Source organism: Pteropus medius, unplaced genomic scaffold, assembly GCF_902729225.1.
Source record: "Pteropus medius unplaced genomic scaffold, Ma_sr-lr_union100, whole genome shotgun sequence".
NCBI classification, from domain to species: Eukaryota; Metazoa; Chordata; class Mammalia; order Chiroptera; family Pteropodidae; genus Pteropus; species Pteropus medius.
The window spans coordinates 6,120,570-6,141,327 of NW_024342470.1; the positions used below are offsets into that span (position 1 = coordinate 6,120,570).

General features: G+C 33.1%; 1 protein-coding gene across 2 annotated transcripts in view; it reads left to right on the plus strand.

The window, feature by feature from the left end:
- Positions 1–20,758, plus strand: part of PDE3B (phosphodiesterase 3B) — a 140,154-nt gene that overhangs the window by 112,651 nt on the left and 6,745 nt on the right. The window contains exons 8-13 of one of the 2 annotated variants that reach the window (XM_039863661.1): positions 2,358–2,509; positions 3,356–3,493; positions 4,453–4,564; positions 6,349–6,462; positions 9,078–9,277; positions 19,117–19,320. In XM_039863661.1, coding sequence (XP_039719595.1) covers positions 2,358–2,509; positions 3,356–3,493; positions 4,453–4,564; positions 6,349–6,462; positions 9,078–9,277; positions 19,117–19,320 — 920 coding nt within the window. The remainder of the gene's footprint in view (positions 1–2,357; positions 2,510–3,355; positions 3,494–4,452; positions 4,565–6,348; positions 6,463–9,077; positions 9,278–19,116; positions 19,321–20,758) is intronic. The other variant, XM_039863662.1, reaches the window with a different exon arrangement.

Consider the following 20,758-nt stretch of genomic DNA (forward strand, 5'->3'; position numbering starts at 1 on the left):
CTTTAACCACTTGATGATTCAAGCTTCCAATAACAACTAGCTAACTTATACTAACATGCCCCCTGAAGTAGCTGGAAAAGCTGGACAAACAATCTGCTTGAAGCCATTGAAGAACTAACAAGCTCCTCATAAATACCAGTAGGAAATCAATATTCATGATAGTGCAAAACTGGAAATTATCCAAATGTCCATCAACCTGTGAATGGATAAATATCTCTAGATATATCCATAGAATAGAATTTAATTTAGCAATTAAAGGAACAAACTTCTGATACATGCTATTATGTGGATAAACTTCAAAATATTCTAAGCGAAAGAAGCCAGGCTCAAAATATTACGTATTATAAGATTCCATTTATATAAAATTCTAGAAAAGGCAAATTTATAGAGACAGTAACCAGAACAGTTATTAGCGAGGGTGAAAATAGAGTTTAACTGTAAGTAGTCATGAGGATCCCTTTTGGGAGTGGATGAGTACGTTCTAAAACTGGATTATCATAATGGTTGCATAACTGTAAATTTACTAAAATTGTTGAATTATTATACACTTAAAATGGATGGATTTTGTGGTATGTAATTATATTCAACGAAGATTTTAAAAAATAACTTATTCTCAATTCTTTGGAATGACTGGTCTCAGCTGGAAGATTTTCACTTGAGGGCTCACATGTGACTTCAGATGACTCGCTCTTGCAATCAGATATTGGCAAGAGCGAGTCATCTGAAGGACTGATGGGGCTGAATTTCCAAGATAGATTACTCATGTGTCTAATTATGACCTCTCTATGGGCTTCTTCCAACATGTTGGCTGGATTCTAAGAGGGGGAAGTAGAAGCTGCCAGTTTAGTTAATGGCTCCACCCCAGAACAAAGTATCACTTCTGCCATATTTCTGTTAATCAGAACAGTTATGCAGCCCGTCCATATCTGAGGGGGTTGGGAAATAAATGCTCTCTCTTGATGGAGTGGCAAGAATACATTTCAAGAGTGCATGTGGGACAAGAGATGGTGTTGTGGACATCTTTGGAAAAGAAATTGCTACCTTTATTGCAACTGTTATTATTATTATCTTTAAGATATAGTTATCATAAGATTAGATCATTTAAAGGTAAATCAGACACCTCAAATGCCAACAATTTTTAGATTGATGGCTATTTTAGATTATTGTAGTTAGTACCTTAACTAAGAATAGGTGAATATTCTAAATTTCATTTCTTAAAATAAATGCCTTTCATTTGGAAAAAATTTTTCCAGGGGATAATACTTTCTGAACATTAATTTATTACTTTTTAGCATATTCAGTGCATCAGGTTCAGATTTGACTAACATTTATTGAGCACCTATTATGTGTAACATCTACTAAGGTAGGTGTTATTATCCACATTTTACAGGGGCAAAAGCTTGCCGTTATTAAATACAAAAATCAGAATTTAAACCTAGTTCTTCAACTCCAATGAGTACACACTTATACCTGTGCAATTAGCACACAGATCAATAAACAAAACATAACCATCACCTCAGAATTCCCCCTCAAGCCCCTTTCCAGGTTCATCCTCCAAAGATAATGTTCATCCTGTCTTTCAATACTCATCATATGTATCAGCTTTGATGGTTTTAAACCTTTTGTAATAGGAATCACAGAGTATGTACCTTGAGTCTGGCTTCCTTACCCAACATTGTATTTTTAAGAATCATACATATTGTTGCACGTGATTGTAGTTCTTTCTCTTTGCTCTGTAGTGTTCAATTGTATGAGTACACTAGTTTATTCTACTGTTGATGGGTTTTGGGAAAGTTTCCTGTACAGGGTATTACAAGTAGAACGAATTTTCTTTTTTACATGTGGGTGAATACTGTTTAGCTACCAATGCTGCTTTCTTTTTCCATGTTATTTGGGGAAAAGATTATTATTAATATCACATTGGTAGAGAAATAAGTCATAGTTCACGATACTGTGTTTTAATTTTTAGATGTGCCTTAATCTCATTCATAATTATGAATTTAGAGTTTTCATGTCCAAAACTCAGACAATTTCAGATGTTGGAAATTGTTTACATCAAACTGGTAAAAAGTTCCCATCAATAGGGACTTTTCTGTTTCTCACTTTTATAAATGATATCCGCCCATATCTTTCACCCATGAATAGATATATCAGGTTAAATGTCTATATTGACAGAGCACAAGGTACCTGGGCCAAACAGTCCAGCAAGATACAACTTAATGGTGTAATTAGTTAATTAGTGTCATTAATTTATATTGTATGGTTCACTTTATCTGAATTATTTTGCAAATAATTTCTTATAAACCTATCCATATAAAGTTTTATTCTTATTTATTACTGTATATATTTTTTGAAAGGTGGTGAAGATAACACCATTTTCTCAAAAGAATCACTCAACCTTACAGAACCTCAACAAGAAGTGGAAACAGAGAACAGAGGTTGCAGAAACTTATTTTTGGAAGGTGATAATCACCTACCAGAAGAGGCACAGAATGAACAGCAACCAAATGTAAAAGATAAACTTTCAATATGATTATGTTAAGGTGAAAGATAATGTTAGTGCTTAATTTCATTGTTTTTGTCCAGAACAAGGTGTTTAATATAAAATGATATTTTTTAATTTTTTTTTTTACTGAGAAAAATCACTAAACCACATTAAAGAAAACCTTAGATAAAAAAAAATTACTGCTAAACTCATCCTAGAACAACAAAGTGCAACACTTAGTTTTATAGTAATATATTATTTTCTATGCCGATAGAAAATAATATATTACTATATTAAAATAGTAAAATAATATAGTAAAATAATATATTACTTAGTTTTATAGTAATATATTATTTTCTATGCCAATAGTTTCTTCACTATATATGTGTAAAGTCTGAGGAACATGTGCATAGTCATTAAAAGATAATGAAAATCTACTTTCTTAAAATAGCAATTTTTCCTGTTCGTAAAGGAAAAAACCCATCCATTTCTCTTGGGAAGTTAAGATAGCAATAAATGCCAATGTAAGGATATGAGTGTCTTTCTATTATCCTTGATATCTGTAACTTCAAAAATGAAAATAGATTTTAGGTTTGTATAGTGTTTTGAAAATATATTTTTATTTATAAAAGTAATGTCAAGGTTAAGAAGTCTTCTGATGCCTGGAAGACATATTTACATATGTATGAAGATAGTATTCTACAAAGAGACGAAATAGGAAGTACAAGTTATGTTTGAGAAAAGTTGTAGAAAATAGAGTGACCATTTTTTAATGTTTGATTTTAAGTGTTCTCATTTAGATATGGACTTAAAAATATTTATAAAAGGAAAGGTTAAGTTGGTTTGGGTTTTTTTCCTGTGTGTGTACAGACTGAACAAGAAGCATCACTGGACCTGATTTTAATAGAAGATTATGACTCATTAATAGAAAAGATGAGCAACTGGAATTTTCAAATTTTTGAACTTGTAGAAAACATGGGAGAGAAATCAGGAAGGATCCTTAGTCAGGTTTGTTTCGGATCTCCACTACTTTTTAAAATTATAAATGAATATTTTTGAATCTTTATGAAAAGCAAAATCTAAAAATGTATAATATTGGTTTAGGCATAAATTCAACATTTTTCTTTGAATTATTTTTTCACAAATGAGATTGTAAGTAGAAAATTTGAAAAAAGAAACATAAAAACCCATATGTAAACATATATAATGTATTTCATGTAATTATATGTGTAATACATAAATGAAAAGTCATTTATTTGCCCATTAATAATGAGATTAAATTTTACTAAAGAATAAAATTTTGCTTTATATTGAATTGTGAGATTGAAAAGGACATGAAAAGCGATCTAGTTCTAACCACTGAAACTTATGCTTCATTTTCTTCACCTGCCCTCCTTGTACTTTACTCAAGACCAAATGGTTCATTTCTTGCTACAACCTTGGAAAAATACTTCCATTTTAGCACCCTGACTCAAGGTTCTCTGTGATGGGTTCACACAACAGCATCAGATTAACTTTCCCAAAATATCACTCTCATTAACTCCAAAGTATCTTTTTTAGGAAATATAAGAACATAAGGATAAATTATGTCGGGGTTATATCAGTTCATCTCATTGAAATCTTTAGTGCAAAACCGTAAATAAATTGTTCTGACTTTTTTTTAACACCCAGGGAGGGCTAGAATAGAAATTATATGCCCTTCAATAAATTATGAATAAAAAGCTCTTTTAAAGAATGGAAAAATTTAAAAACTAGGACATGATAACTTTGGTTTTCGAGGGCTTTAAGGTAATGCCTTCCTTTTTCATGTTTTGGAAAAATTCATTGTAGAGAAATTTTTAGTAAATTAACTTAAAGACATATACATGGTTAACACTCCTAAATACAAATCACAAAAAACATGATATACTCAACTACAAACAGAAATTCTGATTTTTAAAGTGAACTTTATTTTAATTGACATTTAGGTTATGTATACGTTATTTCAAGACACTGGTTTATTGGAAATATTTAAAATTCCCACTCTACAATTCATGAACTATTTTCGTGCATTAGAAAATGGCTATCGAGACATTCCTTGTAAGTATGAACATATCTTATTATTTAAGTTCAAATAATACTGGTTTTGAAACTCTTTATTATTTTTCCCTTCAGATAGTCCCCTAAACACTTTTAGATTACATGTTTGAACAAGTTTTAAATAAAGATTTAAAATCTGTGTCCTACTACTGACTACTGTTAACATTTTGGTATCTATTCTTCTAGACTTTTCTTATACATATTTTTTATAAAGTAAATCATACCTATTTATAATTTGCTTTTTCACTTACTACATGATATATATCTTTCTATGTTAATATTTATCTGAGTGCCTTATCTCTAAAAATATTTAGTAATATTAAGTCGAGAGCTTCAGAAAATTCTTGACTTTAAAGTGTTTAAAATTTTACCATAGCATTTCAATTTTTAATGGTATCCTGTTTTGTTGAATAATTTTTAATGGCTTTTAATTTTATGGTAAAATATCATTTGAATTTCATCTTAGGAAAAGATATAGTTTTCTTTATGTGTCAATACATTCTACAGTTTCCCTTCGTATGGACATATTTGGGGAAAATCAATTATATCGAGAGCAAATTATTAAATTATTAATTGGCATATCATTAATAATGATACTTAGTAATTTAATGTGAGTTATATGTACTATAATTTCCACTAATAAAGTATGCATTTTAGAAAGTGACTAAATTTGATAGATGATATAAAGTGCTACTTTAAGATGAACTTCAAGGGAAGGAGAATGGGTAGAAAGAGTTGGTAAGGAGTATTTATTGTCACCTCCAACTAGGATATATTGGTTAAGTCTCTAGATCTAACTTTTCTAAACTTTAGTTTACAAGTTTGTAAGTGAGAATAACAATAGTACTTACCTATAGATAGTGATGTAATTCATGTAAAGCACATATCAGAATTCGTGAGACATGGTAAATGGTCAATAAAAGGTGGTGATTGTATTAATAATAATTAAGCTTTTAGTGGATTGATATGATGTCATAGCTGTAGCCTTAACACTGAGTATCGCATCTTCTAATTCTACATGGTAGGTACTCATTAAATATTTAAATGTTTAACTTTTATTGAGTATCAGCTCTAACTATAATCATTAGATTCACAAAGGTTATTTCCTTTAATCTTTGTTGGAAGGCTGTATTGTCTACCATTCACAGGTGAGAAGTAAAAATTCAGAAGGATCTTCCCCAAGATCATTTAACTAGAAGTAGCAAAGCTGGGTTTCACTTATAGGTCTTGCCTTTTTTCACATAGTGGTATTTCACCAAACCAGTGCTTCATTGATCATGCACTATGGATATGTATATGTTCACATACCATTCAATATTTAATTTTTATAGCAGATCCAAGAAAAAATTATTTCTCATCTTTTTTTTTTTCTTTTATTTTTTGGTGGGAGGTACAGGGAAGTTCAAATGTCTAGAATTTGTAACTGTGCTATATGCCTGTGTACAAAACCTGTTTTGTCTACAAACTTGAGTCTCCATAACCCAGACTCTGTTTACAAAATATTTTTTAGAATTGCAACCTTAAGTAAATTTTCTAGTGCCTTCCAATCAGCCCTTGTTACCCTGCCTTTCCTTTGACCCCTTTACTATGTTTTCATAGTATAAGTTTTTAAAAGAACACATCAAGAGGCTTTAAAAAATAAGACGAAACAATAATTATGGAAAATTATTCTAAGCCATACATTTTATATAGGAGGATGACTAGAAAATTATTGTAGTTTTTAAAATGTCCTATGTGAAACATAACAGAATGTTCACTTTTATAAAACATTTTGGTGACTTCAGATCACAATCGTATACATGCCACAGATGTCCTACATGCAGTTTGGTATCTGACAACACGGCCAATTCCTGGCTTACAGCAGATCCACAATGATCGTGGAACAGGAAATGAAACAGGTATTTCCTTCTACAAATCTTTCTTTTAATAGGAATAATAAATCAAGCTATTTCATTTCATTACCTCTCTCCTTTTAAATTTTTCATTAAGTAACCTTTGATATATACAAAAAACTATGTAAGTTTTGATACATAATAATGACATGCAGATTAGGAAACCTACTATACCTATTAAGAGCTAGCTAGGTTAAGATCCAAACTGCTGGATCTACCGTATCTCTCTTTTCTATGACCCATCCTTATTGATTTCCTTTTGAGGTAACCACTATCCTGCATATTATGATAATTATTTTTTTCTTTTAATTCTTCATTTTTTGTTTTAGGTGTATCATATAAATTTAAAATACATTCCTAGTGAAAGGGGACATATTTAAAAGCTTCACCTTTTAGGTATTTAAATGGTGTTAAAAACATTTAACTTTCAAGCTTTGTTCCTGAAGAAGTTAGTTCTGTTCCTCATCATAGCTATAATTATTTAGACAAATAAATTAAATTATAAAATTCATGATTGGTTCTCTTATTCTAGATTGTAAAAGAGGAAAGAAATGATGACAGACAGACACACACACACACACATCATCATCATCATCATCAACACGCCACATGGGACAGAATTTGCTCAGTTACAAATGCTTGAGAAATAGCACCATACTTATCTGTAAATGTCCTAGACCCAGCCACTGCTTTATATAGTCTCTGGTGATTAAGTCGAAAGTACTATTATTTGTTTGATGAATTTGCCCTATGTTCATTTTTGTCTGCCATAATATTTACTCTTTTCTAGTGTTCTTTATTCCTTCCAGTAGTTCTGTGCTTCCATTGGAGATCATTTTCTCTAGCTTTTTTGTTTGTAGTTGTATTTATTTTGTCTTAGAATGTTTTCATATTTCAGTACATTTGAAGATATCATTCCATTATCTTCTGATTTCTGTAGATTCTGTTGACAAATTAGCCATAAATGTTATTCCTTTTTAAAACTACTGTGTCCCTTTTCTCTTTGCTTTTGGTGTTTATTATTTTATCTATATTAGTCCTGCTTGGTGTTTGGTGAACTTGAATATGTTGATTAATATCCTCTATTGGTGTCTGTAATGCTCTTTAAAATTCTAGCCTCTTCCTATTGCCCAATTCCAAAGCTACATCTACATTTTTAGGTATTTGTTACAGCAATAGCCCACTTCAAGGTACCAAAATCTGTTACTAGGTTTCTATTGCTGCCGTTACAAATTACCACAGATTTAGTGGCTTAAAACAGTACAAATATCTTATAATTCTGGAGTTCAGAAGTCTGAAATAAGTCAAACTGGGCTAAAATCAAGGAGTCAGTAGGATTGTTTTCATTTTAGAGTATCTAATGGAGAATCTGTTTCCTAGCCTCTTCCAGCTTCTAGAAGCCACCTGCATTCCACGGCTCATGGCCCCTTCTTTAAAGACAGCAGCATAGCATCTTCAAGTCTCTGACCCTGACCTTTTCATCCTTCCAAGGGATTAGCAAAAAGTGGACCAGCTACAGCCTTGGCTTTCTGTCCAGAGTACACCATCCTGACAATGAACCTACTACTTTTAATATCTTCTGTAGTCTGGACAGGTTGAAAATTTCCCAAATTATCAAGTCCTGGTTCTTTTTTGCTTAACGGTTCTCTTTCAATCTCTCCTTCCACTACAAACAGTAAGAATCCAGGTTATATCTTCAATACTTTGCTTAGGAATCGCCTCAGCTAAATATCTAAGTTTATTGTTACAAGTTCATTGTTACAAGAAGATGACTTGGATAAGCTTTCTGCTATTGTATAACAATGATCTCCTTTCCCCTAGTTTCCAGGAATATATTCCTTATTTCTTTCTGAGCTCTCATTGGCAGTTTGCTAACAGCAGTTTTCTACCACCAGCCTGCTCACCACGATTTAAGTATTCCCTAATGCAATATGTGTTTTCTCTCCCATGGTCCTTACTTCCTTCAGAGTTCTTAGTAGCAGTATTATAAGTCCTTATACAGAGTGTTATGGAATCAAGTATCTGTAGAAGACAAGGCTTTGGGAGACCAAAAAGATGTTGAAATGGAAAATTATGGTGAAAATAAAGACTATTGGGACTAGGGGGTGTGCTTCTTTATAACGATTGCATTGGAGAATAGGAAAGAAATGAGTATAACACCAAAAGCACTAGCAACATCAAACTAAAAAGCTTCTGCATGAAGGAAACAATTAAGAAAATAAAAAGACAACCTACAGAATGAGAGAAAGTACTTGCAAACCATATAGCAGATAAGGGGTTGCTATCCAAAATACATAAAGCATTCATACAACTCAACAGCAAACAAACAAAAATACAATCTGATAAAAAAAAAATAGGCAGAGAAACTAAATAGACATTTTTCCAAAGAAAAGTTTAAATTGGTACATGAAAAGATACTGGATATCACTAATTATCAGGGAATTGAAAATTATCACAATATGTCAGTTCACACTTGTTAAGATGGCTAATATTTTAAATCTGTGTTTATAGAGTATTAGGTAAGTAAACAAATAAGATCATATTACCTATGGGGATTCCCCTCCTTAACTTCACTGTAAGGAAGTTATGGATAATGCTGGTTTATTTTGCTTGTTCCTCAGATACTGGCGATAGAATTAACCCTGGGCAAATTGCTTACATTTCTTCGAGGAGCTGCTCAATTCCAGATGAGAGCTATGGTTGTCTGTCTTCAAACATTCCTGCATTGGAATTGATGGCTTTATACGTGGCAGCTGCCATGCATGATTATGATCACCCAGGGCGGACAAATGCATTTTTAGTGGCTACAAATGCCCCCCAGGTAGGAAATACTTTTTCAGAAAGTTTAAAGAGGGTTTGTGAAAATTTACAACCATTCTGTATATCCTTTTATAAATCATCCTTCAGTTCAATCATATGGCAATTCCATCTACATTGTAATTAATTGGTTATTAACACATGGTATTGACGTGATGTGATCTGAAGAATTAGGAGGAAACGAATCACCTTCTTCCATGAAAAAAACAAAACATTGAAGAGTGACTCACTGTTTTTATGAAATTCTGGAGTTCTTGCTGTAAATATTTTTGTCTTTGATCAAATCGGTAAGTTCCTGACTAGATATAAGATTTACTCTTCCGTCTGGCAAGGTCCTTATATGGCTAAAAACTATAATGATGGAGAACTATTATTTTTGTTGTTGACCTTTTTTACCTCTAAGTCATGCCTTAATACCCAGGCTCTTTATCTCTTAACTCTGATTAGTGTGTGAAAAATTCACCTAGTACCACATTATTTTTGTATTCATTACAGCTGATAAAGTGCAAGATTCCTTTATGGTCACAATTTGCATAAGAGGTAGGAGTTCTCAACAAATGGATACTGTAATTGTAATAGCTTTAAACATTAGGACTTGAAACCAAGTACTTGGTTTTAAGTAGAATTAGTGTGGGTGTTTATTTAGGCTGGCGATTCCTGAAATGTCATCTTTGTATTTCTAACTGCGTGACTTACAGAGGATAGTCAATGATTGTTTGCTGAATTTATCTTTTTCACTTTTCACTCTATATTTGAACTTCAGATTCTTTCATTTTCTGTGGCTATTCTCTGTATTCCTTTTCTCCTTTCCATCTCTTTACATATTCTCATTTTAAAATATAAGGGGTGGATTCTCTGGCCAGAACAAGAGTAGGATTCAGAGGGGAGAGGGAAAGAGAAGGTTAAAGTGCTATGTGATTCATTTTCTCATGAATTCCACAGGTAATTGTTGAATGAATTTCAACCTAGATATTATATTAGTATTTGTTCTTTTATGGGAGGTGAATATACAATGCTATATACATATATGTCTTTTTGTTAAATTGTACACCTGAAACTTACTGGATTTTGTTAACCAATGTCACCATAAAAAAAATTTTTTTTTAAGTATTTGTTCTTTTTCTAAGAATTGCTTTGAGAAAAATAACCCACTAAGGAGCACACGTTTCTTCATTTGCAGTACCATTCTGCAAGAATCAATGCCCATTCTTTATAGCCTAAAATTTTACAATTTTTGAAAGTCCCTTAGTCTTATGGTGAATCATAGACCTGGGCAGTAATAACACATGGAAAAAGCATTGGCCTTGAGCTCAAGAAACTCAAGTTTGATTTCTGGTTATCCACTTACTAGTTACGTGACCTTACAAATCACCCTTATCGTTCTGAACCTCAAAATATGTACCTATGGACTGTTTTCTACTGTTTTATGTATTTGAGAGGTTCCTGAATCAGATAATCATGTAGATAGAATTTGTTTACCGGTTTTTTCCACTCTCTGCTTTTAGTCTGTCTTTTATTAACTTTGAGTATTGGTGAATCAGATTTGTTTATTACTTTTCCTTCAAGGATATTAAAAATGAGTGAATTCTAGGTTACCTCTCTCACGTGCAGAGAATTTAAAAACACTGATACATGAATACAATTTATAAAGTTATATACTTAAAACTTACTCTAATCAAAATACAGAGTCTGGACATAATAATATGTTTCTAACGTTTCGTTGTTAAGGATTACCAATAGATGGAAAGCTCGGGAATGGAAATTGATTAGAGTTCAGCAATTGAAAAAGTATAGCCTTTTACCTCGTCTCCTTGCTTACTTTTCGCTCACCTTCAGTCTGTTCTCAACACATAACAGCTAAAGTGACCCTATTTAAAATATTTCATTTAAACTTTCTGTTCCCAACCCTCCAATGGCATTCACCACCTTTTTAGTAAAAGTTATCACAATGGCTCAGAAGGCCCTACACGATGTAGCCCCCATTAATTCTCCTTTTGCTTATCCACTCAGGTTTAGCCTCCCTGGCTTCCTTGCTATTTTCTTCTATATCCTAGGCACACTCCCTTTTGAGAGCCTTTGCGCTTTCTGTCTTACCTGCCCAGAGTGCTCCTTCCTCAGACGTCTGTATAGCTCACGTTGTCACTTCCTTCCATTTCAGAAGCCCCTTCCTGGAACTCTTTATGTTCCTTTCCTGCTTTATTTTTTCCATAGCAACAATCATTTAGCATGCTACACGTTTTGTTTATTTATTACATATCTCTTCTTGGTGGAACGTAAGTTTTCATGAGGTCAGGGATTTTCATCTCTTTTATTCCCTAATACGTAGAACTAGTACCTAGCATATACAAAAAGCATCTGTTGAATGTTGAAGGATGCCCGATTTCTTTGTAGAACTGTAGTTTGTCTAAAATATACTCAGTTCTTCCCAAAGAAATGAAATTCATGAGAGCTTCTTCCACTAGTGCCTGTGAGATAAAGGACTCTTTTGTGAAAGCCTTCTGCTTACTGTGTTTATTAGGTTCTCTCATCTTGGGAAGTTGAGTGGGTGTAATCAGGCCATAATTGGTGAAGGGTATTGCTGCAGTGTATTATAAAAAGTGACAGTAGTATATGATACCACCAACTGGATCAAGCATTCCTCTTCTTTCTCATGGTAAAGAAAGTATGCTGGGAAGTCATGTGAGGATTATTTGGAATCATCACCATGAAAGAAGGTGAAACATTTAGTCAGGTTTAACCTGGAGGGATGTCAGTATCTGAGATTTGTGAGCTATTTCCAAATGAAAAGTTAGCTGAAAGATGAAGATTAGCGCTTAAGATGTTAGAGTTTATAGAATATTTTGATGAGATTGGGGTAAAAGGAAATAAAATAAAAGTTAAGGTTTATAAATCTGAGATAGTCATAAATATATCTGGCCCCCAAAATATGGCTCAGGATGGTAACTAAACACATGTATTTGTCTCCCCTTCCTCCTGATTAAAATAACAATAAGGAATGAAGCTTATTGCTACAGAGAGGAATAGTTAAGAGTAGATTAAAGAATTTGATACTATTTTGGGAAAATGAAAAACATGGACAAATATTGAGAGATAAAAGTATACTAGAAAGGGGCTACAGCCTAAGTGGAACCGTAGAGAGACTCCTAATGCCTTTGCCCCTGCCTTCTCTTCTCTATGTGTGCGCGCACGCACACACGCACACACACACACACGTGTGCACAAGCTTTAGCATGCTTGCATGCAGCACCATACACATATACCACACACCTTTAAGCAAAGCTACTGCAGCCCTGCATTCACCTCCAGGCAGAAAACTCATCTCTTAGATATTAAAGGAAATTGCCAGGAGAGAATTACTAGTGTGGGTATTAGTATTCCAGAGTAAATCCTTCTCATTCTAGAAATTGAACAGCTGGCACCCAGTCTGGTAATTCTAAAGCAAAACCTTCTAGGTAACAAACCTTGTCCACATTCAGAGTCCCTGCTCATCCTTCCCTAATTAAAGAAGAGACTCGGCAATAAAACATACACAATAGCAGAGGAAAGTCATACTTGCAATCTAGAATTCATTTTTAAAAATATCAATGGATAACCAAGGATCACCAGACATATGACATTAACCAGTTGCTTGGAAAGAAAAGCTACGATGAACAGAATAACTTAATTGTGGGGGGAGCATAATTTAGGGAATAAAAAAGCACTGAATTTTTTTTTTTTTAAGTTCTCAGAGATTTTGGAAAACATTGCATCCGTTAAGAACAGGAAACTATGAAAAAAGAAAGCATCAGAGAATCAGAGCCCTTAGAAACTAAAAATATTGCTGCAGAAATTTAAAAATTAAACACAAACATTGGAAATGAAAGTCAGGTAATCTGTCCTAGAATACAGACTAAAAAGACAAAGACATAGAAAGTAAAGGGAAGGAAGAAAAGGATAGAGGGGAATAGATCAAGATATTGGAAGTTCCAGAAAGAGAAGCGTCTGTGGCTTGAAAGAGTCCACCAAATGCCAGAGAAGTTGAATCGGGGGGAAAAAAACACCGAAACCTAACACATAGTACACCATGGCAAAACTTTAGAACGACAGATTAAACAACAACAACAAATTCTTGAGAGCATGAAAACACACTGATAAAAGAACAAAAATCCAGCTGGCATCATGTTTTAGCAACAATGGATGCTAGATGATACTGGAATAAAGTCTTCAAAATTCTAAGAGAATTTCATTCCCTCGTTCATTTGTTCGTTCAACAAATATTGGGTGCGTGCTATGGGGAGAGGCACTATTTGTAGGCATTGTTATTGAACTAAATAAGCCAAAAAAAATTCTGCCCCCATGGAACTTACATTCTAGTAAGGAAGAAGAACAAATTGTGGATGTGAGAGACAAAGAGACGGTGATGTTAAATGCTAGAAAAAGTAAAACGAGGAGAGACAAGGAGTGCCGGCACAGAGGGGCTATTTTCAGGTTAGCTTTCTGTATCCTGCTAAGGTACAGTGGAGCTTTAAGAGCAAAATAATGAGAATCTTAGATACGCAAAGATTTCTAAAAACCATGTCCCATCAATCCTGAGAAAGTTACCTAAAAAATGTGTTTTAGCAAAACAAGAGCGATAACGAAGACAAGGGGTCTTAGAAGATAATAGGAATACCAAAAATTTTAGAACCCAGAACTTTGGGGTAAAGGAGTCCCCAAGATGACAGCTGTTCATTAAGACTACTTGTTGGTTTTCTGCAGCACCTCATTTGTTTACTACCTCTACTGGATCTTTTTTTACAGTCAAGAATATTTTCTTTATGAAAATAATCTTTCTTAATCCAAGACTTTTCATTTTTCAAACGTGCCCTCTTTTATGACTCTGAACTAGAGATTTAATGTTTCTTCTTGTTTCATATATTCCAAAAAAAGGACATTAATTTAGGTTTGGCACTCTTCCTTTTTTTGATCTAAGTCTTTCATATGTCTGGTTTTCTCTTACTCATATTTATTGAAAGTTATTCTTTCTTAAAATAGTTATTATTTATATAAAAAGTTATTATTTATGTCAGAGTTGTATTAAACCCCTTTTCAAATCCTTCTGACACAAAAAAGAAGGTGAAAAGTAAAGATTATAATCAACTAATTTGCTTTGCTAAATTAGAGATGTATTTGCCGGTGGAGAGAAAGGAATCCATAGCTAGCGAAAGCACGTAGCAAGATGCTTTAGCACAAAGTCAGAGGATGTTAGTTATTGCAGCTCTAAATTAGCTGGGGCCCTGTCTTCTTTCTCTGGTTGTCATAGAAGGCTCAGTAAAAGCCCACTTAGGTATGCTTCATTATCTCTTTTACCTGGAATGTTTTTCTCACTAAGTTTAAGCTTGGCTTATTGCTCTATGTGCAGTCATCCAGTATCTTTCTAACTGACATTTGCCTCCTACTTACTGCTCCTTGATTCCTTCTTGATTCCACTCAGCTATGAGGTAGTGAGTTTATTGGAGTCCTGCTAAAGACTCTTTCCACTTATTCTCCAGGTGAGTTTTTCCTTCTTATGCATGACTTAGTTGGTCTTCTTTCAATCTATGACCACTTTTACTGTGGTGATTATATCTAGATTCCAATATTCAGATTTTTGGCCCCTATTTTATATTCATTCCTTTGGTAATTTCAAAGGGTAATTTGGGATGGTAAAGGAATTCTGAATTTACTCATTTCTCTCATTGATCTTGCCAGCTAATTAAGTCAGCTAGCTCCACATTGTGCTTTATTGAGTTGGGAGTTTGATTATTTCTTCCTGAACAAAGCTATTCTCATAGTTTATCAATCTTCATTGGATTTGAGCATTAATTAGTCAAATCACTATTAAATGTAAAGTGACCCCTTAGGGAGTCTTTGAAGCTTATGCTTTCTCTTTGGGATTTATGATGCATAAAGTTGTAATAAGGTTAGTGTGAAATGCCTTTTTTATTGAGATATAATTGACATTCAACATTGTATAAGTTTAAGGTGTACAGTGTGTTAATTTGATACACATATATTGTAATACGATCACCACCATAGCAATAGCTAACACCTCCTTCATGTCACATAATTTTTTTGTGTATATTGAGAACATTTAAGATCTAGTCTCTTAGCAACTTTCAAGTACAGATTACACTACTGTTAACTATAATCACAGTGCTGTGCATTAGATCCCCAGAACTTATTAATTCTATAACTAGAAGTTTGTACCCTTTATCCAACACCTCTCCAATTCCCCCACCCCCTGGCAACCACCATTCTACTTTCGTTTCTATGAGTTCAACTTATTTAAATTCCTGTCTTTCTCTGACTTATCTCACTTGGCTTAATGCCCTCAAGGTCCATTCATGTCATCACAATGGCAGGATTTCTTTCGCAAAGCTGGATAACATTTAATATTATATACATGCACACAACATCTGTATCCATTCATCTGTTAATGGGCTCTTAGATTGTTTCTAGACTTTATATAGCCCATTTCAAGGTTTAAATCATATCATTGCTTCAAATCAAGTGGTATAAAAAAATTAAATGGTGTAAAGTATCAATGCTTAAATCTAGACTATAGCTAATTTTCATAAAAAATACATAAAATAAATTAAGCTCTCAGAATATGTATCTTAACTGAGATTGCATTCTGTTTTTATCTGCCCTTCTTTCCTATTAGACAGGAAGCTCTATGAAAACAAGGGTGAGCTTTATTTTTCTCACCTTTAGCATTGGCTGTGGAAGTTCTTTTTATAATTACTCTGCTCATTAAAAATTGGTTGGGGGGGCAGAAAATCTTAACTCTTTTTATGTTCAAAGCACAGTACATAGACAAATATGTTATATCTGTTGTATTAAAATGTCATGAGACAATGATTAGGAAAAATTATCTAACAAGACTAAAAAAAAAGTCTTGTTAGGTGACAATAATGAAAAAAAGGTTAGTTAACACTATACAAACCTTGATATTAAAATCTGACAAAGATAATACAAAGAAGAACTCACAGGGCAATCTTACTCATAAACATAGATGTAAAAACCTTAAACAAAATTTTATCAAACCTTAATCTAGTAATATTTAGTAAAGATAACCTTGAACAAGGTAGATTTATCCCAGAAATGCAAGATAAAAAGTTAATGAAATTCTCACATTAACAGATTAAAGTTCTAAATTACTTCACCATCTCAATTACTACAGAAAAACATTTTATAAAACATTGATTCCTAATAAAAACTTTTAGCAAAGTAGGAGTAGAAGAGACCTTTCTTAATCTGATAAAGGGTATCATTAAAAAAAAAACTTAAGCAAAACATCACAATACTTAATAGTGAATTGCTGAATGCTTTCTGATATCAATAACGAGACAAGTATGTCTGCTATTCAAATAATACTAGAGAGTCTAGCTAGTTTAGTAAGTTAGGAAAAAGAATTAAAATGAGCAAGGATTAGGAAGGAAGAAACTAAAGTATCATTATCCTCAGATAATATGATTGTGCAGGTAGAAAAAAATTTAAATCTTCAAATAAATTATTAAAATGAATGAGAAATTTTAGCAAGATTGTTAGATAAAGATCAATATATAAAAATAATTATACCTTTATAGCTGAAGATAATTAGAAAATTAAATTATTTTTCAAAAGGTAGCATTTACTATTAATAGCATCCAAAAATATGAAGTACCTAGAAATAAATGTAAATTTTGTGAGGAAATTATAAAACTTATGTACTTTAAAAAACAAATGGGGATATTCCATGGTTACAGATTGCATCAATATTTTAAGATAGTCAATTCCTCTTAAATAGATTTATAGATTCAGTGTAACCAAACATCAAATCCCAGAAGGCAAGGATTTCTTAAACAGAAAAGGAAAAAACTAACCATAAAAGAAACTATTGATGAATTAATTATACTACACTAAATTTAAGAACTTCTATTCATTAAAAGATACTATTAAGAATGTTAAAAAGGCTAGCCACGGAGTATATGTGATACACATAACCAACAAAAGACTTGAAACCAGAATATATAGAGAAGTCAGTAAGAAAAAGACAACTCAATTTAAAATGAACAAAATACTTGCACAGGCACAAAGCAGGAAATCCAAATGACCATTCACCATAATAACTTCCTTAGTAATCAGGGAAATACTATCTAAAACCAACATGAGAGATCATTATGCACCCAACAATTTAGCAAAAATTTATAAGTCTGACAAAAGAAGTGTTGAGGAGGAGCAAAGGTATTCTCATATACTATTGGTGCCAGAATAAATTGGTACAACTATTTAAGGAGACAGTTTGACATTATCTGGTAAAGCCGAAGATCTACGTACTCTACAACTCCGTAAAATCTCCTAGGTATATATCCTATACAAAAATGCATGTACCGGGATACATCTATAAGATTATTCATAGCAGCATAATTGATAGATTATAATGTGTTCGTAATAGATATAAATTGAAAACAACCCAAATCAACATAGAATGGATAGTGTTGTGCTACCTGTTCACCCAATGGAATAATATACATAGCAATGGCAAGCTGTAATGGGTGAAGAGAGTCAAAAGGTTCCAATGTAAAATAAATCCTGGGGACGTAAAGTACAGCATGGTGACTATAGTTGATGCTGTGTGGCATATTTGAAAGTTCTAAGAAAGATCTTAAAAGTTCTTATCACAAGAAAAAAAATTCTGTAACTATGTATGGTGATGGATGTTAACTAGACTTATGCTGATCATTTCCAAATATACGCAAATATCAAATCATGTTGTACACTGGAAACTAATATAATGTTGTATGCCAATTATACCTTGAAAAAATAAACAAACAAAATGGTGGGGATGGGGGAGTCAAACAATATTTTATTTAAAAAACAAGCTCCTAAGTTGATTCCTTGTATATAATATCCAATAATAGGCAAAACTAAACTACTGAACATATTTAGGGCTGCATACCTTTGTGGAGAGAAAAGGGGCTGCGATCAGAATGGTGTATAGAGAAAGCTTCTGAGGAGTCAGCAATGTTGTATTCCTGATAGGACTGTTAGTTACATGGGTATTTGCTCTTTATTTGTTAAACTATGTTTTTGTCATTTTTCTGCACACATTATATTCCACAACAAATGTTTTTTAAAAAGATTTTAATAAATTACCATGCTTATAAATTTTTTTAATTGCTTGGTGGAAGAAGCTTTAAAAATTCTATAATCCAGTGGTTTTTGAAAATCTGTATTCCAAAGCCCTAGAGAATAGAAGGTTTTCCACTCAAGTGAGGTGGAGAAAAAGTGAATAGTTCTAAATCACTTGAACCAGAGGATTTGTGCTGTTACCATTTCATACTTCTTACTCCCAGGCACTGTGTCCGGAGAGAAGTATAGGGTATGTCTTTTTCAGACACGAGGATCTCTGACTCACCCTGTACTCCTGCTTCTTTTCAGTCACCACCACCCTAGGTTCCATGCTAGCTAAAGAAGAGAAATGTAGCCCTAAGCCTGCTCGATATCCCCCAAGTACTTTATTAACAGAGGCTTTACCTGAGTGGGTTTACTGAATAATGAAGTAAACCTCAGATATTACTTTACATCTCTTGGGAGGCAGCATGGTGTTTGTAAAGAAGATGCATCTTGGAGACAAATTACCCTTTCACTGACCAGCTGCACATGCTGGAAAGGTGTACATTATCCTCTTTATACGTAAGTCTATTTGTTAATAAAACTGTCACAACTCTTTACAGGTATTAAAATGCCTGGCATGCAGTAGTTACTCATTGTTTGTGTTCTTCCAACCTGATCCTAACTCTGTTTTAATTAAAATTTTAATATCTTTGGGATGTCTACCTCATTTTTTTTTCTTTTTAGGCAGTTTTGTACAACGACAGATCTGTTCTGGAGAACCATCATGCTGCATCAGCTTGGAATCTATATCTTTCTAGCTCAGAATACAACTTCCTTCTTAATCTTGATCATGTGGAATTCAAGCGCTTTCGTTTTTTAGTCATTGAAGCAATCCTTGCCACAGATCTTAAAAAGCATTTTGATTTCCTTGCTGAATTCAATGCCAAGGTTTGTTATGCAAATTAATGCCTATTTCAAAGAATGGAAACGATTGTCGGTGTTACTGATAAAAGTATTTTTTAATATTAAGTTAGAATACTACTCATGAAGTCATAATATCTAGTGTAAGATAATATTTATGCCAATATTTTAAAAAATAAAATTTTTATTTTACCCTAATATTACTGCTTGCTATATTTCCTCTCTGACACATAGACTTGTATTGTTGTAACTCTCATACAGTGACAAACCAATTATGTCAAAAGCTTTTAGGGGCAGATTTGAGAAAGTGTTGTACAGTGCCAAGTAAGGCACTTTGTGAAATTAAAGGTGTGCTTCTAAGAAGCTAATTATAGCTGCTTCGCCACACCTGTTACGCCTTTATATCAGTATTGAACTGGCTGGTATGAGAGAGAAGTGCCCTCTACTTGAGAGTAATGCACTCATTGAACAACTATTTATTAAGCTTGCTCACTATGTGCAGTCATTGTGTGAACAAAGAATAAGGAAAGAATAGGTCAAGTCCCCGCCCTCAGAGAATTCACATTCACTAGGAAATTGAGAATCACTGCCCTCATGTGACAGTGGTAGTAAATGGAGTGTGTTCTATCCCTTAGACATTTGGGGTGAAAAACAGTTGAGAACCACTGCTTTAGATTCCAGAGGGAAGGATACCCACCTGTATTGGTAGGAAGCTGTTGTTTTCTTGATGACATTCATGACCTAAAGGAAGGTGTACTATAGTAACAAAGGAGTACTAGATTGAACCCTCTGGAAGGAGACCCTATATATGTTGCTGATGTGATATTAATGAAATGCTTATAAAAGTCAGTGAGAAATCAGTATGCCTTTAAAATTATTTCATAGTTGTGTAGCTCTATTAACTTTTATTTTTATTTAATAATAATTCATTTAAGTGCTTAAGTCAGAGTAATAGAAGTTTTTTTTTTTTTAACAGGCAAAAGATTATCTAACCCAATGCCATTTAATCTGTGTTCCTCAAAGACTTCTATAGTCTCTCAGAAAATTCCACATGTGTGGGTCTCTAGACCTACAGTTACAATAAAAAGAGCTCTCCTTTTAAGTGTTTTCTGTAGTGGTGGTCTGCATAAATTTTCCTTTGACAAAAGGGTTTGGTGCCCAAAGACTACTATCACACTGAAGTTCAAAAGCCACTGATCTGGTCCATTCACTTCATTTTCTTACAGGAGGAAATTTGAATTCTTGAAAGGCATAGTAATTTGCCTAATTAATAACAATAATTACCACTTATTAATTAAATGACAATGTTAGCACTTATTTGGCATTTACTATGAACTAGGCAGTTTTCATTTGTTAATAATCCTCATGTCAGTACAACTAAATTGGTATTACTTTTCCTATTTTATAGATGAAGAAAGTGAGACTCAAGGAGATTAAGTAATTTTTGCAGTGTTCACAGTGAAAT